The sequence below is a fragment of the Gymnogyps californianus genome, chromosome 14 (genome assembly GCF_018139145.2).
Source record: "Gymnogyps californianus isolate 813 chromosome 14, ASM1813914v2, whole genome shotgun sequence".
Lineage (NCBI taxonomy): Eukaryota > Metazoa > Chordata > Aves > Accipitriformes > Cathartidae > Gymnogyps > Gymnogyps californianus.
In genome coordinates this window covers 4,601,077-4,625,085 of record NC_059484.1, presented here as the reverse complement: position 1 = coordinate 4,625,085, position 24,009 = coordinate 4,601,077, and the positions used below count along the sequence as shown (strand labels likewise).

General features: G+C 38.6%; 1 protein-coding gene across 3 annotated transcripts in view; it reads right to left on the bottom strand.

The window, feature by feature from the left end:
- Positions 1-24,009, bottom strand: part of SLIT3 (slit guidance ligand 3) — a 537,095-nt gene that overhangs the window by 163,741 nt on the left and 349,345 nt on the right. For all 3 annotated transcript variants that reach the window (XM_050905039.1, XM_050905038.1, XM_050905037.1), the window contains 2 exons: positions 10,895-10,966; positions 4,698-4,769 (listed from right to left, as the gene is read on the bottom strand). In XM_050905039.1, the coding sequence (XP_050760996.1) occupies positions 4,698-4,769; positions 10,895-10,966 (144 nt within the window). The remainder of the gene's footprint in view (positions 1-4,697; positions 4,770-10,894; positions 10,967-24,009) is intronic.

Below are 24,009 nucleotides of genomic sequence, written 5' to 3'. Positions count from 1 at the left end.
TGTCTTTGTGCCCAGGCTGATCTAAGCTTTTAAATTGTTCACTAGCTTAATTCAGTATATGAACAAAAGCAAAGGAATTCTCGCTCTGCAGTGGTCTAAAATTTATTCATTCAGTTTAACACACTGAAGGCTTAGACTATTTTGTCATATCTCATAAAATGTCCCCAGACAGTCTGGATATGGCCTTCCAAACCTACATTTGTGGGAAGTTTACTGACCCCAAGAATAACATTTATCTTTGATACTATTAACAATAACCAAACGCTGATACAATCCTCTCACTGCTATTAGACAGATTTTGAGTTCATTAAATGAAAAATTAATTTACTTCAGAAAGTGCATGCAGCAATCTTGAAATACGAAACTATTAATAACTTAGCCCCCATGTTCTGTGCTGAGTTATTAACCACTCCAACTCCAGCAAAGTGCAATTCTAACTATGTAATGCAAACACCATGTACTACAAATAGAGCATTTCTCAAACTTTTGCTTAAAATTAAGATAACACATTCTTTTGCAGCAACCAATTTTGCCACACTTCTCAATGCAGGGGTACTATTTGCTCTCATGTTTATATGGAAAGAAGTATTGGATGGCAAGACTAATCCCTCCAACACAAAAGCCATGGCTACATTACCACGGCTCGCTCACATCTGTGCTGCTTACTGTTTTTTCAGATTCAAGTAATTCTAAATATTTGTTTGTCATCTTGGGTATTTCATATGGTCCCAGGTACTGCAGTATCACTACATCTCACAGCCTTCAATGTATACACCCCTGTATCATCTCTTCAAGATAGAGAAATAGTTCCACCTTTTCAAGAGGGGAGACTTTGGTATAGACTAGCAGTTTATTTGTCCAACAGCTGTCACTGAAATTATGCAACATGACTTCTTCCTCCCAAATCCCACAGTAGCATCTTTAAGACTAAAGACTCTTTCTCTGGCCTTCATCCACAACACCCTCCATTCTCCACAACAGCTTTATAGCAAGCTCTCCACAAGTCTGTTCTCTCAAAATCAGAGGCTGGGTCTTACTGTATCTTCAGTTTTGTCCAGAAACAGGTTTGAAGTTTGGTTCATACAAAAAATATGCTAAGGATCTAAACCCTAGTGCCTAAATACTGAAAGGGAACTTCAGACACTGTAACAGAATTAAATCCAAAGAACATACAGAGCCAGAGCTGACCAGTGACTCACAGTGCCACCTGCATGTGACACAACAAGGGGAAAAGGAAAAGCCAGAAAACTCTGGGAAGAATTAAAAACAGTTCTTAACAATTATTCTGGTTCCTTAATTGCTGTCACAACCAGGAAAAAAAAAAAGGTTATGTAAATGCCCAAATATTTCTAAGAAAAGCGGAGTAGAAATTCCTTGTTCCACACACGCATTATATGAATAGGGAACAAAATCCCACCGAAAAATGGGCATGGACAAAACAATTTTTTTTTTCCTGTATGTGGGGAATGGAGAAGCCTTGAGTCCTTACAAGAACAAGCTTGCCTTTCTTTTGATAAGGCAGAGAAAATCTAAGGTAGAAATGGCTTATTTAAAGTGTTAAGATTTTGTGACCTGTTTGACTCCCATAGGTGGATTTCTTGTTAGAGAAAATATATAGATTTAAAATAAAAACTTATAACTTGCTAGCATATGGATCACTTAGTACTTTTAAAAGATTTAAGTTTTATATATTTTAGGGGAAACTGCTTCTGTAATAAACATTCCTGTGTTTTGAAAACTATGATACACGATTTTTAATTCCATCTCTACATAGGTACAATAGGCAGAGTACTCTGAGAAACAGTTCTGCCTGGAAACACTAACCTAAGTTAACTTCAGAAGAAAGTAGAGTAGCAACCCACTATATATAGGCCTCCATTAGCCAGCCAGACTAACAATGTTGGCTGTCTTCCAGATAAGCACTTTCACTCTCTTAGACCCATAGGGAGCACTGCAATTGCATGCAAGCAGGGAGTAAAGGGAGGAGCAGAAAATGGAAATAATGCAGGGGGAAAAAAAGCAAGGATTTTAGGCAGTACAGTAGTACTTCATTTTTAATGGAAACAAACTTGCTTACTTTCATTTGTGCATTAATATTTTCCCCTCCTTTATTCTTAACGCAGCTAGCTGAAAAGTCCAGCTGCTCTGTGCACAGATTAAACCTCAATGGTCTCTCATTAAAATTTATGCCACCAATCACATTTGACTTACATATATGAAAAACAAAAGTTACTCTCAGCTGAGCTGAAGCATTGTATGCAGAGCAGCATTCCTTCAGGGCATGCAGCTGATGAAAGTTATTGGGGCCTCAGGCACCAAAAAGACTGAGCCACTTAAAAGAGAAAACACTAGCAAGCAAACTGTCTTACTTCATTTCTACCTCCTTGTTCTTTCCCCTTTGGCAGTTTCATTGGAAGGGCTGGCACTTCAAAGGAGTCATCTTCTCTTGCACGTACTTCTCTTTCTGCGGTTGACAGAACTGGACTGGTGGCTATAGCAGAGATCAGATGAAAGAAGATCCTCTACTTCTCAGAAGTAGAAACCTGGCGGAGGTTTCTTCAGAGAAACCCAGATTCTGCAGAACAGCAGATAATCTTGCTCCATAAAGACATCTAGGGCTCAGAAACTGAGACAACTACAGAAGTGACCAGCAGGGAAGAACCTGCCAGAGGTCTGGGTGACAGGTCATGAAGGATGAGGGAACTAACTCTTGCCTATCAGCCATAGGGAAAACATTTGTAAGACCTACCTGCAATGAACAGCAGGAGTAAAACCTTTCAAAAGAAAGTAAAAGCCAATGGCAAGCACAATGGACAACTGAATCTAGAGGAGGAGGCTGACAATTTCAAGGCTGGAGTCAATACTGTCCTAGAAACCAGTCTGCCGAAGACAGGAAAAAAAGACTCTGTGTTACAACAGCTTTGTATGCCTGCAGTAGAAGGAAACTGAGGCAGAGGCAAACACTGAACAAAGGAAAGACTGCTCAGAAGCAGTTCCCTTACTATAGCCCTGTATGTGCTGCATCTCATCTCTCTGCCTTCTCTCTTCCCCCTTGTAACCTCCTAGCATTAACTTAAGCACTATTTTACCCACTTGGATACAAACATATTTAAACATCATTTACTTAAAATATCGTTTTGGATGACTGGGCAGAGAATACACAGTCATTTCACTTGCTTCTGTGTGCAAGTCAAAACACTATAAATTTCTGCCCAGTTTATATTCTCATTTCCTCTCTGTCCACTCTGATGTGTTCTGTCCCACTCCTGAGGCCACCTGGGGGTATCTGAATTAGTTATAGCTAAAGCTGAATAACTTCTGAGTTGGGAAGTCAACGCCAGCAGAAATGTCTTGCCTGTCCAGCTTGCTCCTAGCCAGGAGGTTTGCCAAGACCAGAAAGCTGTAGCATTGCAGCATCAGCGGTAGTTTTATACTAAGCCAAAACTGTAGTGTTCAGTAAATGTCATTCTCTTACTGAATCGTTTCCAGACAGCATTGAGGGATTTGGCCATTTCCACAGCATGTTGAATAACACCGCCCTAACTATTCAACAAAGGCTAGAAACACTTAATATATATTTCTGGCATTCTCCCAGCTGGATTCAGCACACAAAAAAAGGCCCATCCTTCTGCATTCTGGCTCAGAAGTTTACTGCAACATATAAGTTTAGTACTGAATAACCTTCTAATATTAGCACTAGTCAACAAGTTATATAGGTGGTTAGAATTATCCAGTATTTAGAGAATAAAATTACAGCAGCTTTTAGAAATAAACTACACTCTTAAAAATCAAACTGTGTTATATGAATATCAATGAGCTAAATGTTTTAAAACTGTCTTTAAAATTAACGCAAGTAAATATCATTCCAGTTGAGCTTACCCTCTTCTCTCAACCTGGGGCTCTTTCTAACACTCTATTCTAGTTCATTCTCCATATGCAGCTTCTGACCTTGTATTGCTCCTTTTACCCATTAAAAGCGCCACTGTTTTAATAGTGCTGCGGGTAGCTAGGTTGAAATATAGCTGCATTTAAATTCAACTTGGTGCTAAAACAGTTTCTGTGTTCTATAAAGAGAAACGAAGGGTTGTCAAGAGGTCCTACCTTCCTTTTATCTTCTCTATGAAGTCATATTTTAGTCCCCTTCCTGCTTAATAAAGTAGTAATTACAGCTAAGAAATATGAACATTTTATTAAGAGCTTAGGTTCTTCCCGAACTAGTTTGAAAAAAACCCCAAAAAACAAATAAACCAAAAAACTCACAAGAGCGTGAAATCTCAGTTCTTTAATAGAGAAGAAAAATTCAGTATGGAAGTATTTCCCCTAAGTCCTCCCTGACTGACACCACCAAATAGTGTCTGAAGTATGACGAGGTTTTTGTGTGCCATGATGAGTTGGGGGGCATTGATTAGCCTGCAGGTGCACATGTACAGTAGACCAACTAATGGACTGATTTGAAGAAGTGAACAAGTCAGTAACCTTGGGGGAGTTCATCTATAAAAGAACTTACTAGAGGTGTGTAAACAGTTCCTTCTTCTAACCTTCACGACCAATTTTTCATTTATAAAAGATCAGATGCTTCACGCAAGTGGGCAATTGCACACAGAAACATAAGTTCTCCCAGGCAACACATTATCATTTTTATTTCTCTTACATGCAAGCTCTCCCCAAATGCTCATTCAGTTCTATTTTCTACTTACAATGAAATGAGAGATTTCAAGCCTTTGAATGCATCAGGCGCAATGTCAGATATTTGATTCTTGCTGATGTCTCTGTAAAGAGAAGGGAGGATTAAAAAAATATTTGTAAACAGGAATTTGATGAAAATATTTTAGCTGTAGTTTATTGGAAGGATATACTTGATACAAAAACAGAACTAAAAGATCATATTACCTCAGAGAAATTATGAACTATGTAAGGACATAGGCAAATTCAAGGAATGATCAGAAAACATCAGTCAGTATGACAGGCCATAGCCTCAATAAATCGGCAGCTCCGCTGTTAATAAGGTCTTTCGTTTCATGGACATTGAAACAAAGAGTTTTATGAAGAGCTTTGAAGAACAACAGTGAGGTAGCCCATTGAATAAAAATGGTTGATAAAACCATCTTAAGAACTATTAATAATGGAGATCGCATTGTGACTCTGTAGGGTGGCCCTCAAACATGAGGAGCAGCCTGTGATAAAGCATAAAGGTTGTCTGAATGTTTAAATGCAGGCATGGAAGGCTAACTTTATAACAGTACAGAAGACCATATTTTGATTATAAGTGAAATGATAGACAAGGTGAGGAGAGGTTCCAAGATAGCTGGAAAGTGCTGGCAGGACATGCATTAAGGAAGACGGTGGGATTAGCGGTGTCAGTATGGTGTAGGCACCAGGGGAATGGCTTCTGAGGCAGCAAGACTGTGTTTGTCTAAGAGAAGAAACGTTGTGGTAAATGAGATGTAAAGATGAACATATTCATAAATACCAGAAACACGTAGCATAGTCAAACAAAATTCCCATGAAAACCCTAGGAAATTCCACTAAGGGTTAGTCTCAATTTATATGAAACAATATCAATAATTCTTAGGATGATAAAATTCTGCTGAGGCAAGACTTTTCCCACACTATCTCTGTTTAATACCAATGGGAAAGGGGATGGGAAACAGACCGGGGGAAACAGCCCCCGATCGCAAAGCAGGCACCAGTGTCACTGAGGAGTTCGGCACTGTACCAGTGATGTTTGGTTTTTAATGGCCTAGAGAAAACAAGCAGCGCAAAATTCTACCATGATCTTGATCTGGTGAGGCAGGTGAGAAGAGGGTCGACACAGCACTGGCAGGTCTGCCTAGAGTTTTCAGGCACTAGGGAAAGCCTTTGAGCATCTGAACAGAAACCGTGGACCTTTGAAGCCAGCAGCACTGCGGGGAACACCCAGCACGTTGCAGACCCTGTCAGGGAGCCCCAGCAAGATTCCACCCTTTCAGCTATGATGTGAGTGGAATTCAGTTACAGCCTGCTCTCATTTTCAAGGGAAAGCGTGTTCCCAGTTTGGAAAATACCCTTCAATTTTAATCACAACCAACCAAGTACACAAAGATAAATATAGCCTATGCCACAATTTCTTTATACATGGAGCCAAATTTACTACACTTGGGACCCAGATGCTCAGAACTGGGTGCCTTATCATGACTGTCACTGCAATCCAATCTTTCTGTCAATCCGTTCAACCAGGTGCTTAGCTGCAGGCATAACTTTCAGCCACCTCATTGCATTCACTGACATTTGGTATCAGCTTGTATCAGTAGTATCAAATCTTTTCACTGATAGCTGAAGCTGGAGTAATATGGTATTTCGTGTACATCTTCACTGTTATTTCCACCAGGGCACATGCTAAGGATCCCAGTCAGACTCTAAATAAACATCACTTGAATGAGAACTCAGGAATCAGAAAGTAAGAAGGTTTTCCATTCTATCCATGTTTCAAGCTGCAAATTCTGTTGGTTAAACTTTTAATGAAGTCCTCTAACTGTTTTCAAATCTAGCCACATGAAGTGGGATTTTCTTTGGTCCTTTTATAAGGTTTGGTTCTTTTATAAGGCTCATGAAACAACTGCTCTGCAATCTACTGATGTTTTCTATTACAACATCCTGCCTACAAGGACAGCATTCAGTGAAGGTGTCCAGTTCTTCAGCTCAACTCACAGCAGCCGAATTTGTGACAGTGAAAGTAGGAATATTTATTTTTATACAGGTTTTTGTGAAACTTGTTTAGATTGCCTGGTAGCATTTGCTGCTTTTTATCTAGTAATTCATATGTAAGCAGAAGTCTGATGTGAATCTGTGCTATCTATTTATTGAGGAACATATTAAAACCTATTACAATGACATGAAATCGTGAGTTTGCAAAACAATGACAAGCATCTGAGAAGGGGCGTCTAGTTTTTGAAACAAGTATTTCAGCACTGTTTTATTGATTTGCTACATTTCAACATTCCCATCCTTTCTCTCTCCCCATGTCCGGACGCTAATGATTGTATAACTAATGGTGCCTGAACGTGCATAAATGCCATGCTGGGTGATGACACTCACTCACTTCATGCAGATGCACTACAATCAGCATTAGAAGATAATTAGACACATTATTTCCTTTCCATTAGAGCCCAAGCTCCACTGCTGTTGGATAAGGAGGCTCCATCTCCTTCTGACTTGACTGAGGCAAAGGGATTCAATTATGTCCTTATACTTTTGTTCCCTTCCTTTGGTCTGCTTTGGTAAGATCATCCTATTCTGTGCTCGATTTATATCAAGACAAAGAGACACAGGTTTTTCTAACCTGCACAACTAAGTCCATTTAGATCACATAAGGCTCATTTTCATAGTTTAGGGTATCTCTGAATCACTCAGTGGAAATGTGGCTCTTCAGCTGGAAATGTAATAAACTTATCAGGATTCCACCCAGGCAGGGAATACATCAGTCACCTCATACTGCTCTCCCTGCACCTCTGACAGCATGGTAGAGATCTTCTTTCAAAAGGTTGTTGAACACACCTTGGAGGGTGGCTGTGCTTATTTACCAGTTAGGGACATAAATTGTTTTTGACTTTGCACCAGGGGAGCGAGGATACCCTGTGAGTCACTATATAACATATGACTGTATGGCTTAAATGTCTTTACTGTAAAAGGTTTTGAAACAAAACAGATTTATTTTTAGATGCAGCCAAATGCAAAAGTATTAACAGCAGTGGACGAATATTCTCTTTGTTGACTAGCATTATTAGAAACAGATTACTTGATTATCTCTAACATGTAAAATGGACTGTTCTCATTTGACAAGAGTACTCAGCAAAAATCCACGTCATATATGGTTTAGTTTTTAGAAGCTGCTTAACAAAAGTAGCAATGCCACAGAGCTACTGGGAAGACTGCGAAATCTCAATGTGTCTTCTGTCAATATATGGTAAAATTAATTTGACAACTTGAAATGCCACTACAAGCATCAGCGCTAGAGAGGTACAACCACATCTTTCAAAGTGGCTCTATGTACTTGGCTCTTAGTCTTGTGCTACAAACTTGTTAGAAGCCTCAGAAAAGCAAAGACAAAATGGGAGGTAATGCCATAAACTTTGGAACTCGTAGGCTAGAAGTTACAGAACTATGGTACAAGCACAACTGCTATGTAAATTAATTTAAAATGGCATGTCTGGGCTTGGATACTTCATGCAATAATGACAACAACTTCTATCTCTGGAGATGGGATGTATCTCCTTCAAGCCCCTTAAACCTCTTCTAAAGCCCTTGAATAAATGAGCACAGAGCTAGGACCTGTTACATTCACCCCAAAATCAGGGGAACCATCATCCCAGATTATATCATTCAACTGCATACTTGAATCCTACAGGTGCCAAATCTTCCTTCTGAGGCAGATACATTTAGCTTCATATAACTAATTGTGTGAGAAGATGTAGGCAATTATGATGAAGTTCAAGACACAAAAGATTTCAACTCCTTTGCTAAAACCCAATCACCAAAATAACCTTCCCATCTTGGAAGCTATTGAAGAGATATTCTAAACAGCAAACTTCAGCTAGATGCAAACATAACACTTGAATTAATATACATACATCTTCTGCTATTATCTTAAACTATTAATATCAAGTCACATAAAGATTATCTTAGACAACCGTCTCTTACCTAAAAATTAATCTCAGTTATACAATTATTTAAGAAAAGGAAACTGCATAATCTTGTAGGAAATACTCAGTAAACAATCAAAATACTGAGCATTCTGCAAGTGAGCAGTCTACTACCCCTAACATTCTTGCATATTTAGTCACCAGGAGAAAAATACAATACAATTCACAATGTTATGCTAATACTATCGTCTGAATTATATACAATTATTATAAATAATAGTTAATAACAACAACAACAACAATAACAATAATAATAATGTTCTTCATTTGTACCCTGGTAGGGCATCAATTAATTAAATCAATAATCTTCATGCTATTGCACTGCTCATTGAAATCAAAGTGACAGAAATTAAGAAAGGCTGATGACTTCAGTGATATCAAACATGTCCTTCCTCTATAAGGAAAAGGATGGATAATTCTTTTGTTTTAAGAGGCAGTCTTTTGACTAAAGTATATTTTTGTGTTAACAATACTGGGAATGTTGCACACTGAAAAGATGATGTCAATAATCCCTTCAAATAGTGGAACAAATATCCTCAATTAAACTTTATGTAACAACAGTGATGCCCAATTTAGAGCCTCACTGTCCAGCAGGAATAAAACTTTAACAAGGAGACAGGTCAATAACCAAATGGTGAAACATCATGTTTGTTATGGGACATTCTGCAGCCTAACTATCTATCCCAAGTTCTTCCACAAAATGCTGTCACGTTAACTAAGCTTTCCTACAGATCATCTGGCACAGTAACTTATTATTTAACTATGAGTTCAGATCTCAATGAGTATGCCAATTATACTCCAGAAAGCTGTTAACACAACTTGCTAATGGAATTCTGCTGTGAAATTCTAACATTAATCATTTCACATAGTAAGTGCTGCATTGGGTTGAGCAGCTAGTCAAGTTAAAGAACATTTTTTTGGTCAACTCCCATAAAATCAGAGTTCACCAATCATGAAAAATGAAAGGACAGTAAAACATTGCCAAAATCTAAAATTAGTCATACCTCAGAAAGAACTAAGTTGTGACTTTAATAATGAAAAAGTTACAAGTTAGGTCACTGGAAAGGGATCCATCATTTTTCACTGAAATTACCATCTTGCTATCTAATACAGTACTTCTTTAAAAATACATACAGCCATATTGAAAGTGAGACAGAAGAATAGAGACTCTGTAAGATTGATGATTTGACCTGTTAAATATTAAGATCCATATTTACAGCTCTTCAGCTCTCGGAACGTGATAAGTTTGGACTGGCAAACACGGTAATTTTACCCTTAAATCCAAAGGTACAGCGCAAGCTCATTTCAGTTTCCAAAAGCATTAGCTATCTGTTAATCCAGTGTCTTCTGTGAAATGAGCGGACAGTTTCTTAATTCCAGTAAGTATTGTTCACATCAGAAAACAAGAACTGTAAAGGCACCTTTTCAGCAGTCTTAGCACTGACCTACAAAGCCTGAATGACTTCTGGAAGTTACTGGTCCAGTGGCAACCATCAACATCTTGGTACTATGGTGAAGCAGGAGTAACTTGTTTTACCATTGTCTGTATCATTCTACTATTGTCACAACTTCTCTCATATATCACTTAAAAATGAAAAGAAAGAGCAACCAAAGGGAATGCCCAGGTTATCTGCATAAGAGCTCTGCTACAAATCAGGATTTTTTTTTTTTAAATCCAAAGAGAAAACACAAGAGCTAATAAGAAAAGAATTGTCTGGGTATATACTGGTGATTAAGAAACAGAGAAAACAAACTCCAGCAGGTTTCTTTGTTTTCTTGTAAACAGTCAAACCATTTCAACATCAGGACATTGAATGCACTACAAAAAAATCCTAACTACTCTGCAAGAACATGCACTCCTGCTATAATGGGGTCAACTAAATTGAAGTGGTGCAAACAGATACCAGAATGAATGAGAAAAAAAATAGAACTTAAAATCTTTTCTGAGGAAGGAGATTTGAAGTTTGAACAGACTAACAACTAATTAGCTCACATCGTTTATAATAGGAAGTGAAATTAAGCATTATTAAGGATTTCATGCACTGTTAGGCATCCTGAACCAAATTCCATTGTTACTTACGCTTTGAAGAGATTATTTGTGCAATCCCCAGTGATTTCAACATAGAAATTGCCAATATGTTTCTAAAATAAAGATACTGAACTTGAGGCTAGAAGATTCATGATTGCTCTTGCATGTTGGTCTTATTAAAACTTACATTCTCTTAAGCTTCTTGTACTGGGTAAAAGCTCCAGGGGGAATGATTTTGATGAGGTTTTGTTCCAAACGTCTGAAAACAAACAAAGTAATATACATGTTAACTACACAATTATAGGACAGAAATAACATTAAACATGATAGCAAATTTTTATATAAATATAAAACAATTTATAGAGTTTTAATGTGAAACTGATTTTTCTTTTGAAGGCCACTAAATGGAGAAAATGTTGAGAAAATAACTTAGAAAATAAAATAATCTCATTGATTACACTAAATCTGTATAGAAAAAAGTCACAGGCTATAGAAATTGCACCTTTAAAGCTCATGGAATTAATAAAAAATAGTAGGTATATTTTATCACTGCTTAATCAAAGTTAAGGTGGAAAATACAGATGCTTTCCTTGACTAGCTGTTGTAAACAGAACATAGCCATCTAAACTAAAAGCTATGCTATGCTGTGACAGCTTAATAAACAGATTAAGAATACTATCAGAGCGACTCAGGAGCAACAATCTGTGGGAACATGCTGAAAAACAAAGTGGAATTCACTGCAATATGAATCCAGATTTTGGGGGGGGTGGGAGGGGTGTGTCTATGCTAAAGCAGAGCAAAAAAGGACTGTATCTTCCTATTTTAACTACCAAATACTGAAGGTGCTCTAAAATATAGTCCAGACTACATGAAAATGCTGTTGTTTTAATTTCTGAGATTTGGTTTGAAAGAAGTATTCTTTATGAAGTGTCATAAATGCATGTATCACTAACATAAAATGTAAGCAGCTTTAAGATACCTCATACAGTAACCACCAAGATTAATTTCTGTTCCTTCCCAGAAGTATTTTCAAGTCTTTGTCAACAAGTTCCCCGAATTCCTGCTAAAAGGACTATCTTCTCCTCAGATGAACCCTAAATATTCATCTCAATTAGAAATGTAAAAGTGGATCCTCATACAACAAATTCAAATGACCATGGCAGCTAAAATTCTACAATCAGAGTTGGAACTGAAAGCAAAATTTGATTTTACCTAGCTTTTACTTATTATTCAAACGTTGTCTCTTTTTTCCAAAAATGTCACAAAAAGAAACAGTTTCAATAGCAAAAATCTGTGGTTGGAAATGGTTTAGAATTGAAGTACAAAAACATACTGGAATGATGGAATGAATCACTCCAGTCATTTAGAGCTGCTGCAGCAATGCAGAGGGGAGAAAAAATTTTAAAACCAGGAACAGAGATAAAATGAGATGCAGGGAGAAGTAAATCATAGTTTTTAAAGGACTCGGGAATAATGTAGAGAAAATGTGTAAGGCCCATCAGCCTTCTATTGCACAGTGTATCCTTCTGTTGATCTGTGCTTTCAATAGACAAAGGAAAAATCCCCTTGAAAATAAGATATTTTGCCAGCTCAGTTATACTCTAAGAAGCTATTTGTCATGAATATTGTGATACTTGCACAGTCAACTTGTACAGTCAATGTGCATGCACTCTTTTATTTCTGTAGCAGTCTGTTTTAAAGGTTGTGATCAGAGTTAATTCTATTCCTTGTTTTGTGATTTGAATTAGTGTCTGAGATTTCCCTTGCAGTTGGTCTAAATATAAAGTGCTTCATTTCTGGCAAGTCCACAGTGAAATGCAAATTGCTGTAAGCTTCAGCACTCTACTATTGTTGGGTGTTTGTCACCAGAATTAGCAGTACACATACTCTTCCCATAAAGGCTTTTTGTCAGCTTGCCAGTTTGGTGTTTAACTCCTCCCAAGTATTTCTATGCAGACACTTCTAGGAACAAAAGAGGGCCATGCCTGTCCAATTCCCTTGCCTTGTGGATGGAAATTGGGGGTTCACATATGCTGCACATAGGTGCAGCATAGCAGTCCTTACAGGGAAACTCAAATATAGTGATGGGGGGAAACTCCGCGGTTTTTATAATCACTTAAAATTCCAAGGAAATTTTAGTGACTCAAGGGTAGAAATATACACAGAAATTTTGCCCCCCAAAGGGCAGAAAAATCCAGAATTGGAACAGTCACTGATCCCAAGTAATAAGAAAAAATGAAATTTCTAGAAAAAGTGGAGAGGAATACGGAAAAAGAGTTGTTTCAGAGAGCTACGTTCTGAAGCAGTACTGAATTCTTCACCCTTTCCTACAAAATTTGCAGCAGATGGCCTGTACAGAAATAGATGGACAAGGCTGTTGTCATCTGCTGCTATATTTTCACCTTAGCACCTTACAGTTTTTTATTGTATGAAGCTCTTCGTAAACAAAGGACTAAAGATGACACGTAACACATTATGCTTAGCGCACTACATTTTGCAGATGCTACCAGAGAAGCAACAAGCAGTACTGAGCGCTCTCATCAGGGTTTTTTTGTAGGTGGATTCCAACTTGGGCACAAAATGCAGCTGATCTTGGAGCATTAAATAAAGTGCAGCATTAAATAAGCAGGTATTTTAAAAGTATGAAGTACTAATCTGACTTCCATTTATTTTTCTCATAAATGTATGTTATAGATTGGCAGGCATAGGCTGAAAAACACAATGCAGTTACACAACTAAAATAGTAGAAAAGAAATTAATTGTATTAATACTTTGTGCTTTCACCTCATCTGACCTCATAAATGACATGTGAAGGACAGTACAGGATTAAAAATCTCTAGGAAACACTAGGTTTTGGCAGAAGGGGTATTGGCAATTTCAAGGTGATGAAGGCTTAATTATAAACCAGTGTTATTCATGATATAATGGGAAACTGCTGCTAAAGGTGCCATCTTTCAAATAAAGTGAAAAACAGAGTTCTTACCTAGTGGTGTAATTTTTTTCTCGAAAAAGTGAAAAGCTAATCTAAATTTCACAGCCATGTTTTATTTCAGAGAAAATTACATAGTTTACCTAGAACATGACCTCTGGAAAACTGAATTTTTCATGGTCTATCCCTGCATACTATGAAGTGCTGTCATACACTATAAAACCACTAGTGCTAGTGCAAAACAACATCAATGAGTTCATTTTTTTTGTGTATCACCAGAATATACTACAAAATAATTTTACAACACATTTGAGAACTCTGTACAAGAGACAGTTCTAAGGCTAAATTTTGATCATTTGAACTACTATCCGCCACATTTAAGATTTCTTACAACTTAATAAAATTTTCCTCGATTTGCCTCTGGTATTTCATAATAAGATCTATTTAAAAGACTCCACAAGTAGAATTCACAAAACTGATAAAATAAATTGGCCATGTTCAAACCTCTCAGGGGCTTTTGTTCCTCCTTTCAGTTACCCATTTCACTGTGCCATGTTGCCTGCTGCCAGCTGTACTGCTTAGATGAATTGAAGCATATCTCCCCCCTTCTGACATGCAGCAATGCTCTGTCTGCCTCTCGAAGCTTTATTTTAGAGTCTTTGACAACAGCATCAAAGGACAAGAACAATTTCCTTTCTCTTCTCTAATATATTATCAGAGATTGGAAAGTATGAGGGCCCAATGGATTCAGACGCATTTTTCTTGTAAAAACATGATGTTAGATAGGATAAAGTCCTCCTTCTTCCCACTCTCTTTAAATGACTTTGCAGCAATGAGAGCAAAAAGTAAACATATCGGAGAAAAAAAATAAAACAAACGGGGCAACTATGCAGTTAAATATGAAAACCTGTCCCAGAGTAAAGAATAAGCACTCAAATTCCCATGCTAATCCATCTCAGAGTTCAGAGGTGCAAATCTTTTCACCACCTCCTCATCTGGTGCCTGTACTGCTCACACCCAGGATGGCAAAACACAAAGGATAAAAAACTCTGCCTAATGCAGCCTTCGTAGAGCCAGCACACACTCTCAAGAGTGACGAAGCCATTCGTCTTGAAGAGTAATTCCCCCTGCAGAGTGGGGAAGACAGACATATTAATTTGGGTCTTAACTATCTCTCTCTCATTGAGGGAAAGAAAGAATTTGTTATTTGGTTCTCTAATGGAGCAGTTTGCTAGCAATTTTCCCATTTCAAACACCATCTCAGCTGCTAATGTGTAATGTTTTGTCAAGCTTACCTACCCATAACATAGACAAATCACTAGCTTGGAGAAAAAGAAAGAGGGAGTGAAGCATCAGTACTGATAATTCTTAGCTGTCAGATGAATAGAGCCTACAAATGAGACAGCCATGCTCTATTAACAGTGCCACCGAGCTCTTGCCTGAGACGTGTCAGAAACGTCCCTCTGCATTGGGCAGTCATGAACTTCCCTGCTGGGAGAGAGAGAAAGCGAGCGAATGAGCCAGATTGCTCCCTGCATCGTGTCGCTCTGCTCCCAGCGCCGGGGCTCTTTCGGGCTTGCATTACTCAGGCAGCCAATAACCAAAAGCAATCTCCGAGAGAGAGAAAGCATAAGATCAGATTAGTGTGCAGCAGTAACCTGTAGCACACTCACGTCGGGCAGGACGCACACAACCTGCGTGAAGGTTGTTGGGAAGGGCAAAACCCTTGCTTTTCTCCTGCCCTACAAGCAGGGCTTTGCAGGGAGCTGGTTAAGGACTGTTTGGGGGAAATAAGCAGCATGTGCATTCCCCACAGTGACAAAGCCCAGGGCTGGGGAGAACCATTTATATTAGGAAGGAGGAAACTTTTAGAGCACATAACAATCAAGAGAGAGACTGTTCCTCCTTGCCAAGGAGTGAGAACAACTGCATTATAAAAGCTGCTTGGACCATTATCTTACATTTATCTCATATTTTGGACTTACATATCTTATCGTACATTTTGGACTCTGATGAAGAAAAGTCCACAGATATTTTCAGTATTTAAGAGGAATAAATCATACTTAACATCTGGTCTTCTTACTACAAATATGGGCTAGATCTGATCCCTGTCCTGACCCCTTTCTTGCCTCTTCATTTGAAATATAAGCTTTATTCCTACCATGCACAACAGGTTCAGGTGGCTGCACTGAACTATTTACCCAAAGACAGCCCTGGATAGGGGCACCCTTGTGGGGAAGGAAGGAATCCTGCCCTGCAGTTATGCAGTCAGAATCTGCGACTTATTCTGCAGTGAAAAACGCAAAAGCCGCAGTCATCGCCCTTTACACGACAGCACTGCAGCACTGCACAGGGCACTTCTCTGCATAGTGCAAGGCAAAAAACCTGCAGTCCTGTTGCTTCAGAAAGTGTTTATGGACCTACATTACCAAGGAACTGCCTTTTTGTGGCTCTGTCTCTCACCCCTCAGTTCTCTGACAGGTAGAAAACAAAGTGCTTTGGGATGACATTCAGCTTTTTAAATATCTGTGTATACTGCTTGTTTTAACAGACAGTTAAAGTCTTCAACCTCTACCTCAGCCAAAGACTCTACTACCACTATAAAAACCCTAAATACATATGTTTCTCTAAGACTTTGATACTGCTGCCTTTCATCACAGTACCTGAATGACTTCCAAATAAAATTAATAATGTGTATTATAAATCCCTCTCCTTGAGTCTGCCTTTGGAACTGGAGAGCTGAGAGCCAGTAAACTGTCTGCCTATATTAATACAAGGTGACAACTAGAGTTTCCCTTCATAATCCGACGTTTGATGTTGATTTTTAGGGTCTAGCTGTCAAGCTCCTGCTATAGTTTTAAAAAGGACTGCTTCTTAACTATTCACCCAAGGGCAGATCTTCAACAGACAAAATCCTATCAAGAATGAAGTGACTTTTCAACATAAATCTACCTAGGAAGCTACACAGATAATTCTGCTCACCAAAAGACATCTTTCAGAATGAAACCAGATGTTTTGATACGTTCCCTGATACCATGGTGTTCATCTAAAAGTAGTGCTAGTGATATTAGATCTTCCAACGTACTACAGTGAATTTAATTTAAGCTGACACAACTCTGTAGTTGAGCAGTTGGTCAGGTATCTGCTGATAAATGCTGAATTTGTAACGGCAGTCACATTATGAATCCACCAGCTCTGTTGTAGTATGTTAATTTTGCATCAAATGCGGTACAGACAAACAGGAAGACACTAGAGAAATCTGTAGACTGGTATTTTGCAAAACAGTTTTTGACATAACACCAATGTCTTTATCAACATAACAGCCAGAATGCAGTAATATACTGCCAAACCTCAAGGTTTCTCCATCTACCACTGTGATACTCCACATTCCCAGGTGGAATTTTTGGTCCTTCTAATCACCTTTCATTGTTATTTCTCCTGCCAGTCTCATTCATTTATTTTCTTTGCTTCATCCTTGGAGTGAGGGTGCAGGCATCCACCGTGCATGCTGCTGGTGCCTGAGCCCCCTCTCACTGCAATGCCACAATTGCACAAACTGTTTGTGGGTTGTGCCCAGACATAAAAGCAGACACTTCAGGTGAGCTCCCCTGTGAGCCATCATCAGTGGGTACAACCAGTGAGGATGTTAAAGGTTAAACAGAAGCTGTTTTGGGGTAGAATACAAAATAATGTCTCCCTGCTCTTATTCTAGACTAGACAGAGATAATTTCCCATCTCAACAGACTTTATCGGGTCACATGGACTTGGGATCAGAGTTTGCAGGAAGAATTTTATCTGTGTACAGGCATGTGGCTGTGAACACAAATCTAGGAAAGAGAGAGTCATTACGTTGGAGAGATTTGGCAATTTCCAACTCCCTGCTGCTGAAATGCAGCCTAATTGCATAGTTCATTCAACCAGCACGCGTGTGTTCATATGCATTTGTGTTTCCGAGGTGTTGTGGTGTAAGCAAACACAGCAGAAACATGGATTCCACTCCTGGATTTTTGTGACACCCAGCGATTCCAGTCCCGACTCAGTGATTCCAGTTCAGAAGGCTCCAAGGAGACCAGCTACACAGAGGATGAGGTTCTTGCATTCACTTCACTGCTCTGAGGCTGACTCAACCTCAGACCTCTGCTGAGCACTTTTTGTTGTTATTTTTTGGATTGGGTTTTTTGGGGTTTGTTTTGGGTTTTGGTGGTTTTTTGTTGGTTTTGTTTTTTTTATCTGAAGCTTGAAGTCTATATTCGGGAGACACATGGAGTCTACAGTGCCTACTGGACAGCAATAGTTGGCCTATGGTTATGTTTCATAAATGTAAACAAGTAGGAATGTTTTTTAACAAACCAGACGCAGAATGTTTGCTTTACTGAGAGTAAGTTTTTGTTCTGTTAGGTCCCAGAAAGACTAACCCCTTAACATGTCACATTGCTATTTCATTATTACTTTAGTAGGTCAGTCCTGCCCACCCTCTATTGACTTCCAATTACTTCAAGAAACTTCCAGGCCAGATCACTTTCCAGATTTTCTAACAATGCAGTAACTAGCTCAGGGATCTGAGGATTTCAAGTTGGTTTGCATTATATTTGTCAAGTTGTAACACAAAAATATATTTTTAGACTTAGTGGAAATGGCATCAGTAAACTGAGAGAAAGGAAAAAAGGTAATTGTTTAATCTGTAATCTAGCTTATTGTGAAGAGCTCTATACATTCTGTAACATCTATTTTTAGGACACATTTACAAATACTGACAAGGAAAAGGTAACACACAAGAAATAAGTAGGAAAATTAAATAGCTTTCTGGTAGTTGAAGTTCTGCCACCTGTACTATTTTGTCAACAAAACAGATTCTATCATTTGAATATAAACATTCCTCAAAGCCTTTGTTCTTTACCTAATTTTTTTTAGCAAAATAAACAGAAGAACATATGTAAGCCAAAAGACAATTAGTATTTCATGCAGTAAAAAATCTGATTAGTATATTTTATTTCAAAATTACAATTCTATGCTATTTTATTTTCTGTGATTCCTTCTACACTTTCATAATCTGCCTTCAGGATGTATATACTCATTATACTTTACAATCTCCTCATTTTGCTTGGCAAAACAGGAGCTTTTGAGTGACATTTGTATTAGATAAAAAACATATATGCCTTTTTGTTCATACCATTCATTTTTATTAATAAGGCTAAATTTATGTTCCTGCTGGACTGAAGTGATGTCTCTGGAAAAAAAAGAACACACACAAAAAACCCCCAAACCAAAAAAAACCAACAACCCCAAACCTACAAACCTTGTAAGGTTACTAACTCCTACACAGCTTGCCTGAGTAAAATTCACCTCCACATACTTTTTTTTTTCCAAAGAAATCTCACAATTATAAAGAGGAGAGAAGGCAAAAAATGATACAGCCAAAATGAAAATTATCATGTGTATGAAATCCAGATTTATCAAAACAAAAACATCTTCTTATGCCTATAGATGACATTACACTTAATTTTACAAACAAAAGTAAAGATTTAAGAAATAAATCCTGTCTTGATCTTACAGCAGAAACTCCCTGCCGTTACTGGTTGTTTCTAAAACTGTGAAACACAGCTTCCTGTTTTCCTTAATCTGTCTCAGAACAGAAAACACCTTTATTCTTAACATATCCCATATGTTTATACTTTCTCTACTGACTCTCAATCTAAAATATTTTCTTTATTATTTATTATTTTTGTGTCTTGCCCTCATAGAAGGTTTTCTACATATTTTTGGCCTGACAATAGAAACCTGTTTTTTATATTGAATGCAAGGAGTGAATGACACAGTTTACCTAGTGAGATCCAGAAAATAGTAGTCAAATTCGACATGTGAAGCTGTCCAGAGCCAATTTACAGCAGTGAATGAAAATCATATTATATGATTCAACTACAGGAGCCAACCTGATTCCCTAGCCAGAGAACTTGCCACCAGAGGCAATTATGGAACATTTACTACAGTGTTCAAAAACACTGTGCTGGCTTCAGCTACAGTATTTACTGGAAGCCTGGGAAAATTATTATAATTTGCTTTTAGGAGGAAGAACAACGTTAAATGCAGAACCGTCATTCCTCTGTCCCCAAAGTTTATAGTTTCTACACACTTGCATTCTTGAAAAAAGAAAAACCTCTTGCCTTTAAAAAGCTGAGAACTTCAAAGCCAATTGTTAATATACATGAAATTGTTATGGTGCAGTTAATCTACAATTTATATACGAAAAAATTAATTTTATTACAATAAATAGAGTCACCAGTGCCCAATCTTTTTGTAATAGCTTTTCTGACTTCATTTTCATTGGTGGAAAATTGATTTTGAATATACCAGTAATTTAAATGCCTAGAATTTGTTGATCACCTTCCTCAAATCACAAAAGCTTCATCAAGATTCATAACTGAAGTCCCAGCTCTCCTATAATACACACTCCTACAGGTACTGAAGAACAGAGAAGGTAATTTCTTCCCAAGAGAATCACTGAAGTAACAAAAGCAACAAACTCGTCTGTCTACAGGTCTGTCTGTAACACTGCCCAACACAGTGGTACCCTCATGACAGCAATTCTCTAAATATTAAATTTGTCAGAAAAGCATTAAAGGTGGAACAAGTAGAACATTATATTTCAAAGTGATTCTCTTGCAGAAAAGCAAGTTTGTTTTTATTTTGACAGAACCACGAGAAAACCAACAGTTAAGTGCATTAGATTTTTCCTTAGTGCTCAAACTCTAGCATTTTTCCTAAGAGTAGAAATTATGCACCAAAATCAAGCACTACTCCTACCTACAAAAATATCAGTCACCAATTCAGCTATCAATAGCGAGAATGATAAACTAAACCAATGTAGAACAAGTGACTCAAAACTGACCTGAAGCCAAACCTAGATGCTGGTAGAAGGGCTGCCATCCTATTTTACTCTGCTCAGAAGCCAGATGGGAAGCTGTGGTTACCATTTCACCAGACACGGGTGCCTAAGCAGCACTTTTCCTTGAGGGACTGTCAAGCCTTTTTACTCTGTCTGGAGCAATTACATCAGCATTTAAACAAAAGGTCCTCATTTCTGATTTAGATACATGCTATCCAGCATTACTCTTGGTTTATACAATTATATTTCTCTTAATCTCACCAGACAGAGTGTACTGTAAAGGTTAAGTAACAGTGATAAAGCAAGTTTGATATGAAAAAGCACAGGCTTGAAATCTAAGATCAGTTTCAAGATCTAAGGATATAGTTTAGATTCTGGAGTTTAATTTATAAGTCTGCAGATGATTGGGACTTGGCTTTTCAAAGTAATTAGCGTTGCACAGCACAACGTGTTCAAAGCACAGCTCCTATTGACTTTTGCTGCAGCTGTGAGTCCTCAGCACTTCTGAATATCTGAGCTGAGTCAGCCAGAAACCAAGGATTACATCACTAGTGACCACCCATGAAAAGTTTGTGCAAGTCACTTGCCCAGAATCAATTAATAAAACCACTGGCAAGAAGAGATACAACCCAATTCTCTGAACAGCATTCATGAGATTATCTTCCCCACAGTTCCCATTTTAGAATTTTCCTGTTTCTGCAACAAATAAACAGATCCTATATACACAGGCTCCCTCACTACACAACCCTGATGCATCCCCAGACAACAAGAAACGAATCCAGTCTTTTAACAGCAACATGAGACTATGCTGTAATTAAAGTGCATACCACAACAAATATATACAAAAGCATTGAATGAAGACTGGAGCTACAAACATTAACTTCGGCATTTTCTAATTTTTTTTAACTTTTTAAAATAATATATTTAATTTAGTGGATTCAAAAACAAAAGCTGAAATAACTAATTCCATCACAAGGAAACTCACGTGTAACAAAAGTACACCACCCAGACCTCTGCATTGATGTCTAACTGGAACAGCAGCAGTTAAAACAGTAAATCCCTGTGTAGTCTAATAGTTAATCTCTGCGTAGATGGTCACTAGTGCACTGGCACAAAGATACGCAAATTGTTGTTGGGTTTCTCAAGTACATAGTGACAAGGCAGGAAGGCTCTGGAAGATACATGTGTTTTCTGGTCGGAAGAGACTCCTCGGCTCCATCTTCACCTGCGCCACTCTGTCCTGGCCCCGCAGCCTGCCCAGCCCCCATCCATGCCACCCAGTGTCCCAGCCCTCCTGCCACATCCCAAAGCCCATCCTGCAGAGCTTGTGTCCCAGGCTCACTCCCAGCAATCTCAGGCCTTATCACCAAATATTCCTCACTTTCTCAGACTCATAGCACTTTTATCAACTTGTCTTGATTTCCTTTCTTCCCAATCTTTCCCATCATACATTTTGTTGTTTCCTCATTTGAGTTCAGACCTCTTTTCCCAACAGTTTCCGTACTCGGCCCAGCTAGTCTTTATTCTCTCAGGTGTCTGTCCCAACCCACTATCCAGCCCTTAGCACTAGCAATTAATCAAATCCTTCTTTTACTCAATCTGAAGGTCCTTCAGAGAAGTAGCGCCCAGTGCCAGCACTGGTGCCAGTGGTTGCTGCTCCGGCAGCCCCGGAGCCTGCCTGCCTCCGGGCGCCACAGTGCGAGCACCCCCCCACCATGCACTCCGGACCAGACAGCAGCAGGAGGGCCAGCCTTTGGGGGGCTGTTCCCTGCTTTCACTCAGGAAGGTCTTACAGAAACTTTTACGCAACACAAAGGCAGAAGTAGTAGTTGCTGCACTATTGTTTTAAGGTGTACAAAATTCTCAGACAAAAGCTGTTCAGAATTAATATCCTAAAATACAGCCTTGCTCGCAGCAATAAATACAAAAATGAAGTAGATCAGTCTGAGACAGACAAACAGCATGAAAACTTCATTCTAAAGAAAGGACAGAGGAAAAGTGTAGTGAGGTGGGGAAAAGATTAATAGCGAGTTACTGATCACTCTCCCATACTGGGATGCATCAAGCGAACCTGGGAGGCAGCACGTTAAAGCAAATACTGTTTGAAACACCACAGACAGGGCTAGCAATGCCATTATTCCCAAGTGCCCCACATCTGCAAGTGCAGGAAAGCTGTCCTTTCCCTGGCATAAAACCAGCCAAACACTAATGATTGAGAACGGGCAGGCAGACAACACCAGAGCTCAGATCCATCCAGCCCAATGTCCTGAGCCAACAACAGCCCAAATCACATGCTGAGTGAAATGCGCTGTTGTGGCAAGCGTGTTTCTCCCAACATCCTTCCAAGCTCCCACAAGCTGCAGGGTAATGACTCTCACAGGCACAGCTGGTAGCTTTGGATTTAACAGGTCTCTACTATATCCTGGCTTTGCTGTCTTTATGGGCTGAGCTGTCATTCTGTCTGACAGGCACTGGTTGTGAGGCTGCAAACAAGTCTGATCAGAAAAACAGATTCTTTGGAGACTTTGTCTCCTACTAGTTTGTAGGTCATCCCTCCCTCCCTATATCCCTCCAAAGTCAAGTCCATTCTGCACTCACACTATGTTCCCTATTTATCTTGCACGCATTTCCTCTCACCTTTTCTAAATAAATGCAAACTTCTCCTTTTATTGTAGATGCTGTTCCAAGGTAGTGAAATGACTATATTGTTCATTTACCAGCAAACCATCAAGCCATATTTGTTTTGGTATTTCTTTTTCAGTAAATGCCTCCAGGTGCTTAATGACTTTTGTTTTCATCCAAGTATTCATGCAAAACTTTTCTGTGCTTATTCTCATGTGTTTCTCTATAACATACACTGTTCATTTCTCCTCTGAAAAACACAAGAGAACCACTTTGTAAGCAGAGAATCTTTTATAACATTCAACACACAGTCTGAATTCCTCAGCTTCCATTTCTTGTAACTCATTTTTCCTCAGTCAATTTGGCTGCTGATGTCAGCTCCCCACTGAACAAGAAGCTTTATAAAAAAATGAATTGCATTCTGTACATTCTAGCTACCTATTTTATGAAATTATGAAAAAGCAAGGCTGGGATACAGATTTCTAGCTTTCCTAAATTTCTTTATTTAATAATAAACATTCTTGCAACGAGAGCCTTCAGGATAATGCACCTTGGGAGAGGTGTAACAGAGTAACAAAACAGACTTCTAAGTCACATGTGGCAGAGGTCAGAAGCAAGGGAAAATTAGTGTCATATGATGCTTGTTTTATGTTCCGTGACAAGCGAGTTGCCTGTTTTGTGATTGGTTTTTATCAACAAAAACAAATTTAGGACTTGTTGGCAGCTTTGCCAGAGAAGGTTCTGCCTACCCATGTTAATGAAGAAAGGCAGGAAGGCTGAGTAAAAGATCTTTAATTAATACCGAAACACAGAGTGAAATGTAGGTCACCTTTAATAACCATGTTAGAGTAACAGCTGTGTGTTTCAT